Source organism: Orcinus orca, chromosome 1, assembly GCF_937001465.1.
Source record: "Orcinus orca chromosome 1, mOrcOrc1.1, whole genome shotgun sequence".
In the NCBI taxonomy this organism is placed as follows: domain Eukaryota; kingdom Metazoa; phylum Chordata; class Mammalia; order Artiodactyla; family Delphinidae; genus Orcinus; species Orcinus orca.
The window spans coordinates 201,043,739-201,061,599 of record NC_064559.1 but is presented as its reverse complement, the minus strand read 5'-3'; the positions used below and the strand labels follow the sequence as shown (position 1 = coordinate 201,061,599).

General features: G+C 49.1%; 1 protein-coding gene, 1 long non-coding RNA gene and 1 other non-coding gene across 4 annotated transcripts in view; 2 read left to right on the top strand and 1 right to left on the bottom strand.

Moving 5' to 3' along the window:
* The window catches only part of FHAD1 (forkhead associated phosphopeptide binding domain 1), a 137,768-nt gene that overhangs the window by 85,499 nt on the left and 34,408 nt on the right, over nt 1-17,861 (top strand). The window contains exons 15-18 of the mRNA XM_033433247.2: nt 7,681-7,833; nt 8,983-8,999; nt 11,003-11,110; nt 14,404-14,511. Coding sequence (XP_033289138.2) covers nt 7,681-7,833; nt 8,983-8,999; nt 11,003-11,110; nt 14,404-14,511 — 386 coding nt within the window. The remainder of the gene's footprint in view (nt 1-7,680; nt 7,834-8,982; nt 9,000-11,002; nt 11,111-14,403; nt 14,512-17,861) is intronic.
* LOC117202363 (uncharacterized) lies at nt 2,010-6,874 on the bottom strand. Of its 2 annotated transcripts, XR_007470953.1 has the most exons (4): nt 6,569-6,872; nt 5,975-6,267; nt 4,114-4,290; nt 2,010-2,842 (listed from the first exon to the last, which is right to left on the bottom strand). It is a non-coding gene; the product is annotated as an uncharacterized LOC117202363 (long non-coding RNA). The 2 variants fall into 2 exon arrangements; XR_004484684.2 differs by having other exon boundaries at nt 2,010-4,290; nt 6,569-6,874.
* Nucleotides 2,175-2,281, top strand: LOC117202393 (U6 spliceosomal RNA). The gene has a single exon (XR_004484733.1). It is a non-coding gene; the product is annotated as a U6 spliceosomal RNA (small nuclear RNA).

Genomic DNA, 17,861 nt, shown 5'->3' with positions numbered 1-17,861 from the left:
CAGTGGCCATCATTCATTATTGAGCACTTATATTCTAGACAATGTTCTAAGTATTTTCCATACATAACCTCGGTTCATCATCACAACAACTCTATAAGGCAGGTAACATTATCCTCATTTCAGAAATGAAGAAACTGGCTCAAAACCTTTTTATGTGTTAGTCCACCATGATAAGTGATTCAAGGTACTTCCCATTACTGAGGCCAGCAGGGCATCCCCACTCACTCATCACCATACACAAACAGTCCTAAGAGCCTTCCGTGTTCACAGTTCCTAAGAGGAGGGTAGGAACCATGGTTTGTTTAACTCCTCCTGGGCACTTGTCACCGTGCTAGTTGTTTTACATGTACTGTGTACTTTCATCTTCCAGCAACTCAATGAGCCAGGTACAATTGTTGTCTTTATTTTGCAAGTCAGGAAACTGAGTATCCATAACATTAAGAAACGTGCTCAAAGTCGCACAGCTGGTACATGGTAGGGTCAGGACTCAAACTGAGGTCGTTGTGATCCTAGCACTTGTGTTTTTTCTGTGACCCCACATGCCTTCCGAAGATCCAGAGGGGTACCAGGTACACGCCCAATTCCTAGAGGACAGGTTCTGTCATTAACTTGAACAGAGACAAACCTGAGAGTTTCACTCTCTGGAGTGAAGGGCGTCTGATGCACACCACGGGCCTTGCCCCAGCAAAGCCCCATCTGCATTATAGCGAATAATTCTGAGTTCAGGCTTTGGAGACCGGCTGCTAAGGTTTGGCTCTCAAGTGTGCGCTTACTCATTGTGTGAGCAAGTGTCGACTTCTGTGTGCCTCTGCTTACTTGGTTATAAAATGGGGTTAAGATCTCACCAGGTAGTTGTGAGGATTAAACGATGTGGTACCCAAATCAGGGGGTCACACGTAAGCCTTAGTAAACGGTAGCTGCCGTGAGCATCAGCCTTGAATACTTGTTGATTTAATGTGAACTGAATGTGGACGGCAGGCAGATGGATATGCGCACAGGCAGGGCAGCTTGATTGGCTCACGCCGAGGTGCCTTTACCTGTGACCCCTGCCGCATCTCTATTTGACAGCAAGTCAGATTTTCTTAGCCGTGAGCACTCAGTTCTCTTTCCAGGCCTTCTTCCTCGGCTCTTGACAACGGGCTGCATTTCCTAGCTGCCGAGTGGTAAAGCTGGGACTCCGTCCAGGTCCCTCTGACCACAAAGCCCCTTCTCTGAACCACCATACTACCTGCCTTTTGAAATACTGTCCTAAGGGATAAAACGCATGTAACGAGCTGGGTCTGTAAAGTGCTGGAATAAATCCCTCAGGGAAATCCAGGTTGAGTAAGTATTGTTGGATCATGTCATGAGCAGCCCAGGAGATTGGGGTCACTACTAAAGATCTGATTGATTAAGATATCACCAAACACCTGTCAGAATGGCCGTCACCGAAAAGAACACAAATAACAAGTGTTGGCGAGGATATGGAGAAAAGGGAACCCTTGTGCACTGTTGGTGGGAATGTAAATTGGTGTGGCCACTATGGAAAACAGTTTGAAGGTTTCTCAAAACACTAAAAATTGAACTACCACATGATCCAGCAATTCCACTCCTGGGTATTTATTCCCCCAAAATGAAAAACACTAATTCAAAAAGATACATGCACCCCAATGTTCATAGCAGCATTATTTATGATAGCCAAGATATGAAAGCAACCTAAGTGCCCATCAACAGATGAGTGGATAAAGAAGATGCAGTAGGGAATTCCCTGGCGGTCCAGTGGATAGGAGTCGACGCTTTCACTGCTATGGCCCAGGTTCAGTCCCTGGTTGGGGAACTAAGATCCCACAAGCTGCATGGCATGCCCACCCCCCAAAAAAATAGATGTGATATAGATATATCTATGTATATCTCTATGCGGTGGAATACTACTCAGCCCTAAAAAAGAATGAAATGTTGCCATTGGCAGCAACGTGGATGGACTTGGAGGGCACTATGCTTAGTGAAATAAGTCAGACAGAGAGACACACACTGTGTGACGTCACTTACCTGTGGAATCGAAAAAATGCAACTAGTGAACATCACAAAAACGAAACAGACTCACAGATACAGAGAACTAACTAGTGGTTACCAGTGGGGAGCGGGAAAGGGGGAGGGACAAGTTAGAGGCAGGGAAATAAGAGGAGCAAACTACTGTGCTCACTTCAGCAGCACACACACTAAAATTGGAACCATACAGAGAAGATTAGCAAGGCCCCTGTGCAACGACGACACGGAAATTCATGAAGCGTTCCATATTTTTGTGACCTGAATGGGAAGGAAATTCAAAAAAGAGGGGATATATGAATACATACAGCTGATTCACTTTGCTGTACAGTAGAAACTAACACAACATCGTAAAGCAACTATACTCCAATTTTAAAAAAGAGGTACAAACTACTATGTATAAAATAAGTAAGCTACAACGATATATTTTATAGCACAGGGAATATAGCCAATATTTTATAATAACTATAAATGGAATATAACCTTTAAAAATTGTGAATCACTATGTTGTACACCTGAAACATACAATATTGTACATCGACTATATCTCAATTAAAAAATTAAAAAGCTGTGACCTAAAAAAAAAAAAAAATCTGATTGCTGAAGGATTACTGTGTGGTCCCACTGGAAGATAGGAAACATCTAAGGAGGACCTTAAAAGTTAGCTCCCCTCTCCTCCTGCCTGGTTTCTCAGCTTCTTTTGATAAGGGAAAGAAAGGACTTCTTACATTTTTCTTTGCAAGCTCAGTTGACTGTGTCTATTTCTGCAAGATTTTGTTGCAAATAAAAGGCTTCCCTGCATACATAGAAAATCGCTCTTTCTCAGATATCCAAGATATGCAGTATTTTTATGTGAAAAAAAAAGAAAAGCAAGTTGTAATACAATATGAACAGTGTTCTCCCCTTTTTTTTTTTTCAAATGCCAATATCTGACCACAGGAGAAATCTGGTGGAAAAGACATATAAGTGTTGAGAGTATTATCCCAGCATGATGAGACTGCGTGAGCCTTGACTTTCACTCAGTCATTCAACAACTATTTATTGCAGGCCTACTGTGTGCCAGCACTGAGGATACAGCAGGGGGACACTTTCCGCTTTATGGGTTTCTGCCCTGTTTGGATTTGTGTAACAGGCATGTGTAACTTTTGTAACCAGAACTATAATCAAGAATTGCTTCTTCTCCCACAGAAGAAAATCCCTCTTTCCAACAGCCCAAGTCAGCATCACCCATCTCTGCCATCTCGGGGTCCTCCGAGTGCCCCTCTCCTCACGCACCCTTCACATGAGCCAGCCCAGCCCTTCACTCTCCAGCTTCTAGTCTCTCTGAAAAGAGAATGACAGACCTAGGTCTGAATTCTGATCCTACTGCTTACCAGCTCCATAGCTTAACCTTGCTGAGAGTCTGTGTCTCACCTATAAATGCAAACACATTGCCTTGCTGGGCTGTTTGTAATGATCAGAAAATATCACATGTTAAACTCCTGGCATGGTGCCTGGCACACAGCAAGTGGTTAATACTGAATCGCTATTATTATAATATTCTTCTTCTCACTCTTCCAAGCTGGAAATTCTCAGCAAGTGGCATTGTCAGAGGTCAAGGGCCCAGGCACGAGCCTGTTCAGCTCCCCTCCTGTCTCCCTCCGCACCCATCTTTTCTCCTTTCCCTCTATCTTCCCTCACTACGTTCTCTTTCCAAATGCAGCTCTTCCCTCCCTGAGTCTCCCCTTCTCTCTCCCTCCCAGACCACCTTGTGCACTAGCTCCTGAATCATGACCTCCTTCTTCAGCGTACACAGCCTCTCACTCCATCTTTCTCCTTTGTCATCAAACATGCGCTTCAAGCTGGTGCATCTTCACTGGGACCACTGCTTCTTCAGCTCCTTTTCTACCGCTCGTACTCCTGTCCCATTAAGACCTTGAAGTGCGTTACACCCTGTGTGCTCACCACCAACTTCCTACTTTGCCTCTTTGAAAACTGACGTGGCCCCCCTGCACTGAAGCCCCACCTTCCTCCGCCCGCCATGTTCTCTCTGGCCTACCCAACCCTCTCGGTTTGCTTTCTTGAAACCCTCTCATCTTTGATAATTACAGCTTGGGTGGGTGATGCTCCTGGCAGCCAGTAGGCAGAGGCCAGGGATGCTGCTAAACGTCCTACAGTGCCCAGGACGGCTCCCACAACGAGGACTGTCCAGCCCAACACGTCGAGAATGCTGCAGTTAAGAAATGCTGCTGGCTCCTTCGTCTCTAATACATCCCGGTTATTTTTCTGAAAAAAAAAAAAAAAAACACCCTTCGTTAAGCCAACTCACTGCTCCATCAGAAGCTGAAATAGCAGTGACTCAGACCCTGGAGTCACACCACTGTGAGCCCAAGCCCTGGCTCAGCCATTTGCCAGCTGTGTGGCGTCCAGCAGCCACATGTCTCAGAGCCCGACTGCCTCATGTGTAAAAGGAGGCGATGGCGGGACAATATAGTGGGGTGATGCGCTGATGGCTTGGCAGAGGGCCGGGCACACAGGTCACACTCATGACATTTCAGTGATGTTTAACTCAAGTTTATACTCTTTAGGCTACTGTTCTAGGCTGGCCACAAATTGAACTCAGCTTTCCATCCCAGCTCTTCCCTCTACTCCTCCCCTCCCCCATCATCTGCTCTACCCCAGTTAAGCTCCACCCTCTTCCAGAACATGCACTGCATTTCCCCACCTCTCATCCTGCCTCCTGCCTTCACCTCCCGTATTAGTTTCCTATGGCTGTTCTAACAAATTACCACAAACTTAGGGGCTTAACACAACTCATATTTATTCTTTTACGGTTCTGGAGGCCAAAGGTCCAAAATCAGTTTTGCTAAGGTAAAGGCAAGGGGCTGGTTCCTTCTGGACGCTCTAGGAAAGAATCCGTTTCCTCACCTTTTCCAGTCTCTAGACTGGAAAAGGCGAGGAAATAAAAATTCCCCGCTTTCCTTGGCTCATGGCAGAGGAGCATCTTCAACTCTCTGCTTCTGTCACATCACCGGCTCTGTCTGTCTGTAGTCAGACTCCCTGTGTCTGCTTCTTGTAAGAACCCATGCGACTATATCGGGTCCACCCAGCTGATCCAGGATGAGCGCCCCCATCTCAAGATCCTTAACTTCACCACATCTGCAAATGTCCTTCTGCCCTGTTAGGTAATGTTCACAGGCTCTAAGGATTAGGACCCAGACATCATTGGGGGGGGAGGCATCATTCACCCAACCACATCTTCCATTCTGAAACGCCATCCCCTCCAACTCTGCACACCCACCAATGCCCACGCCCAGTGGGTCCTCAGCCACGCAATGATCACTCCAGGCGAATGATGGCCCCTCCTCTGGGACCCTCACACTTCCCCACTCCTTCAGCCATCACTTCCACGCCACCTGGAGTCCCTGCCTGTTTCCTCCCAGGCACGTAGACCTTGTCTCTCACACTGAATGGCTTCATATCATCCTCTGCTCAGCGCACAGTGCTGCACACGGTAGACACTTAGTCGGTAGGAGCTCTGCAGGTGGTTTTATTGTCCTCCCACAAAAAGAAACTTGGACTTGAGCCCAACCGAAGCTGATCAACAATTTAAAAAACACAAGGTGGGGCTTCCCTGGTGGCGCAGTGGTTGAGAGTCCGCCTGCCGATGCAGGGGACACGGGTTCGTGCCCCGGTCCGGGAAGATCCCACAAGCCGCGGGGCAGCTGGGCCCGTGAGACATGGCCACTGAGCCTGCGCGTCCGGAGCCTGTGCTTTGCAATGGGACAGGCCACAACAGTGAGAGGCCCGCGTACCACAAAAAAAAAAAAGAAAAAAAGAAAAAAACACAAGGTGGATGGCAATTCACGTTTCCTTGATGGGAGGGCAGCGTTGCCCTCACCCACCTGTCGGCAAGCTCTGTGAAGACATTATTCAGAAAGCAAAGGAAGTGAATTGAATTGATACTTACCTTCTTCTTCCTTCTCTCTTTAAGGATTGTCTTTGTATCTGAAATACCTTCTGGAACATTATAAAAAAATTACAAGCTGGACCCAGGAACTTCAGGTAATCTTTGAACTTCAAAAGTTCATTTCAGCTCCTCCTTAGAATTTACCTAGCCCGGAGCATTTTAACTCTGTTTCTCCTCTGTTAGGTAGTCAGCACACATCCTCCAAAAGGTGAAATGATACCTCCATTTGCACACGAAATGCTTCAGACAGGGTGGCTGAGATCTCCCAGGAGGGCAAGGAGGCTTGTTTTCCTCTGTCAAAAACCAGAAAAATTTAAATGCCATCAGATCTTTACAATTGTTTATTAAATGCAGTGGAAGAATTACAGCTAGCCACAGTATAGGTAGCAGAATTACGGAAAGTTACATAATGTCGACATTTTAGAGGCAAAATTATCCTTAGGGATTGTATCTCTCTGGTAGCTATTGCCGTATTAATACTGTATAATAAACAACCATAACACTTTTAGCAGTGTTCCACAGTTACTGTCTACTGATCACACATCTGGGGCCAGCCGCTAGGTGGGTCCGCTGGTCTTGGATGGACTTGCTTACGTGTCTGGGTGTTGGCTGGGCCTTGGTCGATATAGGCTGGCCTCAGCTGGAGCAGCTGTGCTCTGTTCCACGTGTCCCACGTGTCTCTGATCCTCCAGCAGGCTGGCCTGGGCACGTTCTCATGGTGCTAGCAGAGGAAGCAGACATCGGGAAGAGAAAGCAGGCCCAATCATGGAGTGCTTTTCAATCCTCTGCTTGTGTTATGTCTGCCAACATCCCATTGGCCAGAGCAAGTCACATGACTGAGTTCAGTGTCAGGGGGCGGGATATGGGTGGGCACTGCAAGTTACAGAGCCAAAGATACGAATAGAGGAAGGGTGAAATATTGGGACCAGCATTACGATCAACCCCAAAGACCATCTGGTCCAGGGGTCAGCAAACTTCTTCTGTAAAGGGCCAGATGGTGAATATGTTAGGCTTTGCAGGACATACAGCCTCTGCCACACTTATCTGACCAGCTGTTGTAGAGCAAAGGCAGCCACAGACAGAAGTAAATGAGTGGGCATGACAGGCATGCTCTGCTCCAATAAAATTTTATTTATAAAAATGGGCAGTGGTCCATATGTGGCCTGCAGACAGTAGTTTGCCACCCCCTGATCTAGTCCATTCTCCTTATTTTACAGAGATGGACAGTGCCATTCAGGGGCTAGGTGACTGTTTCAACGTCGCACAGATAGTTGGTAGAAGATCAAGACAAAAGCTCAGGCCTCCTGGCCCCAGCCCACTGCTTTTTCTCTCACACTCAGCAGATAATAACAAATAAGTCTAACTACCATTTACTGAGCACCTACTATGTGCTAAACACTGTGCTAAAAGCTTTCCATCATTATCTCACTCTTACAACTCTAAGAGGTAGATACTAGTATTAACCTCGTTGTCTATACAAAGAAGTGTCTAGAAAGAACTAGAGCTGAGATTCTATCTAGATCTAGAGTCTGAGCTCTTAACCACGATGCTGTACCACTTCCCTATTAGCTACTAAGCTAAGCATCATTTTTCTGTGTTTTGAAGAAAGTTTCGTGAACCTTTGTCCCGCCCCCAAAGGTAGTGGAAATGACTCCTGCGTTAGTCCTGTCCCCCATCAGCTGCAGTTTCCCTTCACCTCATTTCAGATCAAGATCAACAGTTCTCAGGAGACTCAGCAGTATTTGCTGCAAGAAAAGTTACGGCAGCATCTGGAAGAGAAGGAGAAGCTGACCGAGGAAAGGCTGCAGCAAGAGGAGAAGCTGAAAGCCAGAGTCAAGCGGCTAACGGAAGAGAAATCGGTAAGGTGGCCCCCGTCCTCCTCTTTACTACTGGAAACTGATGAAATGGGCTTTCCTATGAGAAACAGAGGGCGCGTACTTAGATGGAGAAATCTCAGCAACTCCTTGTTGGGAACTAAATTAATTAAAGAGGGTGAATGATGTAGGAGGAATTAACATGAAGCTTGAGTCCTAAAACTCAGAGATCAACTTGAAGATCAACTTGAAGAGGCAAGGTTATTGAAATGTCTAGAAATGGTACTTTGTTTATATACTGCAGCTGATTTTATTGATACAAATCCCAGTCGTTACTGCAGGTCCCGGTTTGTGTCTAAGTGTGTGCAAGACCAACCAATAGTATTTCAGTCTTCTGCTTTCTCTTCATGCATATCAGGGGAAACACATGGGGCTTCCCTGGTGGCGCAGTGGTTGAGAGTCCGCCTGCCAATGCAGGGGACACGGGTTCGTGCCCCGGTCCGGGAAGATCCCACATGCCGCGGAGCGGCTGGGCCCGTGAGCCATGGCCGCTGAGCCTGCGCGTCCGGAGCCTGTGCTCCGCAACGGGAGAGGCCACGGCAATAAGAGGCCCGCATACCGCAAAAAAAAAAGAAAAGAAAAGAAACACATGGCCAAAACTGCTACTTACTTTTCCAGAAACCAGCCAGTTAAAGGATACTTTACAGCAGCGCCTCTCAACTCAAAGGTGTCCACGGATCACATGGGGATGTTGTTAAAATGCAGATTCTGATTCAGCAGGTCTTGGGGGCGGGGGGGAGCCTGGGATTCTGCATTTCTGACCAGCTCCCAGCTGGTACTGATGGCACAGCTCCGCAGACTACATTTTCGGCCACAAAGTCTTAGAAGAAGGTTTTCCCCAAGTTGGCCGATAAGAACCACCTGGACGCTGGTGAAAAATATAGCTTCTTGGGCCCCACCCCGGACCCACTGAATCAGAATCTCAGGAGAAAGCCAGGAAACTGCACATAATGGGCTGATTCTCATCCTTGTCCTTGAGTTGGCCCTTTCTGATATTCAGGGACCCACCATGAATTTAACTACCTCGGTCACCATCATCCTAGATCAGTGGCTCATGACTTTGGCTGCACTTTTGTCACCTAAGAGATTAAAAAATACTAATGCCTGGTACCCCTCCCCCCACCCCACCCCCAGGTTCTGACCTAACTGGGGTGAGGGTGTGGCTCAGGCACTGGAATTGATAAGCTCTCCCTGGTGGTTCCAATGTGCAGCCACGGTGGAGGGCCACAGCGTGCTGCCCCTCCTCCACCCCCCTCAAGACAGCAGCACCAGATCCGCTGGACCCCAACTCCCCCCCAGCACCTCCTTTCTTCCCCTGAGAAGGACTGGACCTGCCGTTTCCTCCACCTTCACCGGGAGAAGCTTGGTGACTTCCTGCTTGGACCATCCTTCTGTCACACACCCTCACTCTCCAGACGTCTCCAAGAGGCAAAGACCTCTGCCTGCTCCCTTTCATCCTCTAGTTCACGCCCCGCTACCTCTTCTCCTGTCTGCCTCTTTCTCTGCCTTTCTGCCTTTTGTGAAATAAAAGATTAAAAAGGAAGAACCACCTGACCCAAATCACCTGTGAGGCACATAAAGGTACCATTAACAACAGCCTTAAATCAAGGCAGCTCCCTCCAGAAGGACAATTAGACATAGAAAAAGCCAGTGCCATTCCACAGAGGGAAATAAAACCAGAAAGAACCTAGCAATCTTCAAAATCTCCACCAGGCTCTCCACCTGTTCCCTCCCTCCTCTCTGATTAACTTCTCCCTTTGCCAAATGTCTTATTTTAGTTTTAACTTTGGTTTGACTTGTTCCCACTGTGGATGTACAGTATTGCAGCCCCAGCATGTTCAACATCACCTTGGGCACCGGCCTGGGCCTCCCAGACGCCCATTTGTAACATCGATTCCAACAGATACAGGGTTTCAAGGGCTGACATCGACCCCCCTTTAATCACAACAAAGCTTAGCGCGCACACCAGCCCATGCAGAGGGGGACGCAATGCCAGGGACCCACCAAGACAGAGCGCCACTGCTCATGTCCACTGTCGTCCCGTCGAGGGTCATCCTTCCCCAGACACGCACATTGATCAGCTCGACCCCAGGGACTCATCTGAAAGTACTGTTCCAGACTCCAGTGCCGGGTGCCCCGGTTTTAAGTGAACCTCCCTCATACCACATGACACCATCACCCCCACCCTTTCTAAAAATATGCTTGTCCGAATTCATTAATTAAACTCCTCACGTGTCCTAACTTGTCTGAGGACTCTGTGTCAAGGGTAAGAAATTCTAGGTTCCCTTATGGAGCCAACATTCTTTTTTGTATTATTTTTTTATTTATTTATTTTTATTATTTATTATTTTATTATTATTCTTTTTTTTCTTATGATCCGTTAGCAGCAGTCCTCTGATTTGTGCACACACTAATGGTTTAAATCAGGGAGCAGCAAACTTTTTCCACGAAGAGCCAGATAGTATCTATTTTCAGTTTTGCGGGTCGTATGGTCTCTGTTGTGGCTTCTCAGCTCTGTTGTTGCAGTGCAGAGGCAGTTGTAGGCAACCCACGATGAGCATGGAGGGATGCCAATAAAACTTTATTTACAAAGAAGCAGGCAGCGGGCCAGATTTGGCCCAGATGCCGTAGCTTGCCAACTCCTGTCTCTAGGGTCAAAGGGACCAGGGTTCAAACTCCTGTTGACGTGATTTACTAGTAAACTGAACAGATTCCTTAATCTCTCTAAGCCTGTTTCCTCCTTTGCAAAGTTGAAATGACAGAAGAAATGATTAATCTTTACTAGTGAATAGTTATCATGTGACAAGTATTTCATGTTCGTCACCTCATCTGCTCCTCACATCAACCCAATGCAGGAAGCACTATTACTGTCCCCATTGTACAGACAGGGAAACTGAGGCTTCTAAAACTTCTCACTTGCCCAAGACTATACATCTAGGAAGGATCGACCGGAGGCTCTAATGTGGGCCTGCCGACTCCAGACCCCGTACTCTTAGCCCCTAAGTGTACTGCCCACCGTTTTCTGTGGCAGTGAGGAGAGAAAGAGTTTTCCTGCTGTGAGAAGTGAAAGCAGTGAATCCGTGCAGTGCCTGGCACAGAGTCCAGAGCCCTACCATGGCAGCCATGTCTATCAAACAACAATCATGACTTTCAGGCTTTGGAGGAAACCGTTTCTCAGGAGAAAAGCAGAGCAAAGGAAGCATTAGAAGAAGAACAGAGCAAAGTCCAAGAGCTGGAGAATCGCTTAACCCGCCAGAAGGAGGTAAGCAGCTCGGGGAGATAGTTGGCTCCAGCCCAAATCCGGCTTGAGGGCCAAATGGAAGAAGTTTAGAACCACAGATGATGGGGAGAAGCGCATGGCAGAGTTTCCTAGAGTGATTTGTCTTTGGGAGGGCTCAGCTAGTCTGGGAGGAAGCAAGGGGGCCTCTAGGAGAGAACCCTAGAGCTGTAGCCTTCACAATTAGTTGGAAAAATTGTAAACAGCGTAAAATACAGCCTTAGATAGGAGACAAGTTGGGATTGGTGACATGAGCATGTACAGAGATTGTATCCCAAATCCCAAAAATGGAGGAATTACAGAATCGTGGGACTTCAGGGCTGCGTGTATCCTCCAACAACATCCTAAAATCATCCAGCCTTCAGCTCCACCACCAAGGAATTTTCTGCAGCCCAGGGCAGTCTATCCCAGTGTTGATGCCTTGGGCTGGCAGAACATTCTTCCTTTAGGTTGAATTGACCCAGACTTTCTCCCAGAAGGGTTTCAATCCTCCACCCGCCCCCCGGGCTCCTGCAAGACCCGTCTATTGAATACTTTCTCTTCCACAGAATAACCTTTTATAGATGCTTGAAACTAGAGGCACCCGCTCCTCTCCAGACCCAAATGCCATTCCCAGCCCTGGAGCACGGCCTTGTTCCGCTCCTCTGAGCTGCTCTGTGCTCCAGAAGCCACAGATGGGCAGCTCACTGGCTGAAAAGGGCCTGCAGACATGTTACGTTTGGTCCTAGAGTGTTTTTTCTTGAATTCATAAACTATACTGAAAAATCCAGATTTCCACCCTCTCTTGAAAAGTTCAGAAATCTGGCCCTCCTTTCCACTTGGCAAAAACGGGCCGGAGTGGAACCAAGTAGCAGAAGTTTGCCACAGTCCTCGCCATTCCCTATTGCATCACACACAACCCACTTCACTTTGGGTAACTGTCGAGCCCCTGTAGGCATCTGAGTTTGCAACCCATCATCTGTTTTCTTCCTAAAGTTTTTGTAGGCAAAACTGGACACAGTTCTCCAGCATTTAGTGGCCTAGAGCAGGACTCTTCTCTCCCTCGTTGAAGATGTTGTACTTCTATTGATGTGTCCAAAATGGCTTTTGGAAAAGCCCTATTACAGTGTTCACTCATACTTACCTCGTGGTCACCCTCAGATCCCTGAGTCTTTTTTACAAAATGTTTTCATTAGCGCTTCGGTCCTGGGGCAGCGCAGAGGAGTGAGGAGTGCAGGCTTTGCAGCCTGGCTGGGCTACTTACTGGCTCAATACCTACCTTCTTTAAAGGATGGCTGTGAAGATTAGAGATAATGTACACTAAAGTGTTTGACCCAGAATCATCTCTCAAAGAATGGTAGCTATTAATACTATCAATCACTGTACTTCCACTTCTGTTTAGGTACTTGCCTCCTACCAATCCCCCACTGCATCCCTACTCCTCAGAGGGAAACCCTGGCCCACCCACCAGTGAGGGAGAAATAATGAGCCTGGTGGGCAGAGCCCATGTCATTTGATCCGATCCAGAGAGGGAAAGTGTTTATGTGTTGGGTCTCACTCAGGTTTCCGGCGCAGCTGTGCTCTGCAGGCCTGTGTAAACAGTGTCAGTACCTGGTCCTGAGTTATTTCTCCAGGGGTGGCAAGGAGGAGGAGGGTGTCACAAGGGTTCCCGGCGGCCAAATGCCACTGAGAGGTCATCAGCACAAAGATGGGGAAGCCCCTTGATTTTAGAGATCTCGAGGTCACGGGGCACTTCGGGAGGGAGATTTAAGGAAAGCCTGGTTGTGGACAGCCCCATGGCAGGGAGGGCTGTGGCCGGGTCACCCAGGCCTAGGACAGCGTCAGCCCACTTCTCCCGGCAGGACCTCTCCGTGGCTTCTTGTCAGGGGAACCTGAGATCAAAATCTCAGACACAGACTTAGATCAACCTCAAACAGTCCTTTGATTTTTCTTTCTATTAGACCTTCCTCCACACTGTCAGATGCATCTTTAAGGACGACAGAATCACTAGGTCATAATGCGGGTTTGGAGGTAACGTTAACGGTTAATTCCCACGACCTGCCCAGGAGCGTGGGAGCAAAGTGGCCCGGGGGGGACGGGACCTGGACGTGAGTCGCACAAGGACAGCCTTCCCTGTAGTGCGTAGCGCCCGTCTCGGCTGCAGAGGAGCTGCCGATAGCAAAGTCCCGCGTGTAGACGTGAGATCAGGCCAGTGGTGCAGGAAAATGCCTCAACCCGAAACCCTCCTCAGACCTTCGGCTCCCTCACGTCTCATGGGAGACGCCAGGCTCCCGCGATGTTACTGCGCTTCTGCTTCGTCGGGGGCTGATATTGGAACAGCTTAGTGTTGGCGTTTTGTAAACTGCTTTTCACTGCAAAATATATAAAAATGTGTAGTATTTCCTCCATATTATGGATTAGATATTTTTGCAGGCTAATCTCGGACCCTAACCACCAGCTATAATGGAAACTGTGTTCCAAATTCCAGACCTCTGCCAAGCTGGTGTTTAAAACACAACCCTTTTGAGAGTTGAGGTGCCCTTTCTTTTTGTTTGTTTTTTTTTAACATAATGATGATGAATCTGAGGTGCCCTTTCTCGCAGTGACTAGAAACAGGGGCCTTACCGGCAACTTCTAGCCTTCTGCAATTTGCATAAACCATTTAACTGAACGGCTTATCGGCAAGCTGCTTCCTAGATGAAAGTCCCTGACTGCGGGCACTAATTACCAATCACAGCCCTCGCGTCCTCTCAGAGCTTCCCTTGTGAGCTTTGCCCCCGCCCCCCTAGAGACTGTTACGTGTGGCTCATTAATTCAATACACTGACCTCCTCTAGAAACCTGATTGTCTTTCAGAGATTTACTTCAACAATGGGAAATTCCATTATTAATGAGATTCTTCTTCTTCTTATCACAGAGGCTGCCTGGCACAATGATAAGAGCTCAGACTCTGAAATAAGACAGGCTTGGGCGCCTCTGCTGGCTTGCTCCCTGCCAGGGCCTCCACCCACAGGCAACGTGAGGGGTTCAATCCTGGCCCCACCACTAACAAACTTCATGGTGCCCGCACCCTCACCAACTTTCCGTTCTTTAGTTTCCTCATCTGTTAAATGGTGACGCTAACTTCTCTGATGAGGTTGCCGTGAGAGTGACGTGAGTGAGAAGCGCTGGCCTTGGGCCCTGGCATGGAAGACCAACCCTCAACGTTGGAGCTACTGTCATTATAATTAGTATCATCGTTATTAGCAATTTTCCCCCTAAATGTGCAGGCAACCAAAAAGACTGGTCATTGATTTTCAGATTTTGGAGAGCAGCATTGCCCATGAGAAAAGCAAAGCAAAGGAAACCTTAGAGACAGAAAAGAGAAAAGTGCGAGATCTGGAGAACCACTTAACCCAGCAGAAGGAGGTCTGAAGAGCAGAGAGAGAGAAATGGGGCGGTGGCAGCCAAAAGCCCTTTGGAAGGAGCTCCAGAACCAGATGTGAGGCTGTGTTTCGGTGCCCTGATGTAGAGCAGGTGGTAAAGCGGGCAGGTGGGGAGCCGTGCCTCCGTTCAGAGTGGCCGATATCACAACATAGGACTCACCAGCTGTATGACCCTAGGGCAGATCACCTAACCTCCTGTGCGTCAGTTTCCTCATCTGTAACTTGGGGAGGGATACAGTCCCTGCCTCGCGGGATTAAATGAGTTAGTGTATATTAAGTACTTAGAACTGCACTCGCACACAGAGGGCCGTCTTCAAAAGCACTGCTGGCCAACTACCTAGGGAAGGGAGTTGCACTCCAGGGGAGACCCGCTGGGTTGGAGTCTGGGTCAGTCCCTCAGCCAGCATCCTCCTCGTCGTCGAAAGGTATTTATGATGCACCCAGCGTGGGCACAGTAGGAAAACACTCTCTTGGCACCAGCCTCCTAGTTTCATAGACTCCAAAGTAGACCCTCCCTGGGCCGATGGACAGATAGAGACACAAACATTGCAGCGTAAGATGGAGTAGACGGTACACAACCAGCTCAAACGGTGGTCACATCAAATAAGCACCAGGGGTCAGTGCCTTCTGGAAGAGATGAGAAGCACACCCTCAAGGACAGGGTGATGTGGGAGGGGGAAGGGGTGTCCAAGTGCCAGGCACAGGCCGAGCCAGTGACATCCACTGCCACCAGCCTGGGGACTGGGCTTTCCAGCCGGAGCCGCCATGAAAGGCAGGCCCCAAGGCTCAGAGGAGGGATGAACGCCCGAGTCATGCCGTGACAGTCAAAGAAGGGCTCTCGGACCCAGGAGGCCAGGTGGCCGTGCCCTCAGTGACCTGTGATGGCATCTCCAGGAGCCGGACTGTAGGGACAGAGGGGGCACACACAGACATGTGCCGGCCCTCGTGGAACTTCCAGAAACAAAGCTGGTGACTCAATGAATTGTTTAATTCAGTTTTATTCATCCATCTGCAAATATTTACTGAGTACCTACCACGTGCCAGACCTTATTGGGTGTCAGGGATACTGCAGAGCACTAGACGGACCACGGCCATGCCCCCGACTCTAGGGCGGAGGACAGACAACCATGTAAACAAACACAGGTGACTCCAGAGCCACAGGCTGTGGGGTAGACAAAACCAGGGTGGGTTAGAGAGTGGCCCGCCAGCGGGGAGGGCGTCTCCAAGGAGGTGACCTTGCGTAAGAACTGGAGGGCAGAGGGAACACCACGGGAACATCTGCGGGAAGAGAATGCCACTAGGTCAGGGGTTCCAAGTGCAAAGGAGAGGGACCGGAGTTTGCCAGAGGGACAGGGGCAGGACGGGAAGAATGAAATCAAGCTGGAACAAGACGGAAGCCAAATGGGTCAGAGGAAGAAAGCCGGAGGGAGACACACAGTAGGCGAAGCGAGGCATGGCAGCAGAGCTGGGTGGGCTAAAAGTGTCGATTCTGGTCCCAGTTCCAGCTCTGCCCCAACATGCTGTGTGACTCTGGGCAAGCCCCTTGCCCTCTCTGTGCGCCCATCTCTAATGTGGGTGCAGTGACAGAGGTTTGTTTCGAGGAGTCCGTGCATGCATTGTGACCACCTCCGCAGGTGAGGTCAGAGTCCCGGTCGGGTGGGGAGGATGGAGTGCATGGCGGGATATGGGGGCTGGACAGGCAAGCAAAGACCTTGGGAGTGAGGCTGTGCCAGCCCCTGCAGGGAAGTGAGGTCAGAGTCCACACAGGGCGAGGGAGCTCCGACACAGAGCGAGCCTTGTTAAGGGGTAGAACCCAAACTGCGGTCATAGCTGCCCCCAGATCAGCCCTTATACAGATGGGCCAGGGGTGGGGCTTTAGAGTGTGGGCTCCCGCTGAGCAGGGTGGCAGACTCTGTGCCAGTCTACGTTTGAATACACAAGCATGTCTCCTGCCTCCAGGTAGGGTGGGGCTGGAATCAGGAGGACAGCTCAGGCCAGGTCCAGAAGCCAGGTGGCAGGGTGGCTAGGGCAGGGCACTGGCATCTGAACTGGCACCACCACTTCCAGATGGTGTGACCTTAATGCATTACTCATCCTTTCCCTGCCTCACTTACAGCCTCTGTGTCCTCACGTGCAGAATGGGGGGCAGACGCCACCTGGGGGCTCGCGTTCAGTGCACGGTGCAGGCGCTCATGTTGCAGAATTTAGAGCGTGGGCAGTATCATCATCATCATTTTCATTTGTAATTTGCCAAGCGGCGCAGAATAAGAGAAGGGAGGGTGCCCTCCCGTGGGGCATGTGGCCTCTTACGTCAGGCAGGACACAGACTCGCAGGGTGGGGTCTGGACAGTCTTAGGCAGACTTGGCAGTGGGAAAATGCCAAGCCCATGCAGGGAGGAGAGTCAGAGCCCAGGTGGGGCGGGGAGGCCCGTGTGCAGAGCAGGGCAGGGGGGATGGAGGCCCAGGACGTAATGCTAGAACAGCAAGGCTGTCGGGAAGATCCTCTTTTCTCCAGAGCCACCCACCCCCAAAGTATAACAATGTCAGTAGATTTTCTTTTTACCCAATAATGCATGTTCACTAAAGAAAATTTAGAAGATACAGACCAGTGAAAAGAAGAAAATATAAATTACCATAATCTCAATTCACCCCAAATAGCCATTATTTATATTTTGGTACATAGCTTTCCAGTCTTTTGTTTATGCATATATAAATTACTTATTTCATTAAAATGTTATTCTTGTGAACTCTTATATTTGTACGGGAGGCATAACTACAAGAGTTTCAACAACTGCAAACAGGGTTTCTCAACCCTACTCTGGCTGTTTCCCTCCTGGGGCTTGTGTAGTTGAAGCTGGGCTCCAATCCCCTCTCCATCACCGTATCTGTGGGGTATATGTTCTCAGTCCCAAACTGTCCTGGGCTTCAATTTCTGGACCCAAGCCTTTGTAGGCTGGAGAGAGACCGCCAGTGTCCTTTGAAGCCACAGGCGTCAGGCCTGCTGGCACAGGAGGTGTATCCCCCCACCCCCTCCCGCCCCCCACCCCTGCCCTTTGCCTCTCCTGCCCCACCTCCCAAGAAGCCAGGTACTTCCCAACAAGGGACCACACTGGTGCCGTCACCTGTCCGTTTAGTAGTTTAGTTCGCGGCTCAGCGCCAAATGTGTTGACCTGAACACTCACCAGCCTGTCACTTCCTGAACACCAGCCCAGAAATCCTGAAAGACGAATAACTCTCTCTTTTAAGGACACAACTAACCAAGACGTGACTTGCGGGTTCTCACCATGCTGGGCACGCCACCCTTCTCACCTCTCTCTCCAGCGAGCACCCAGT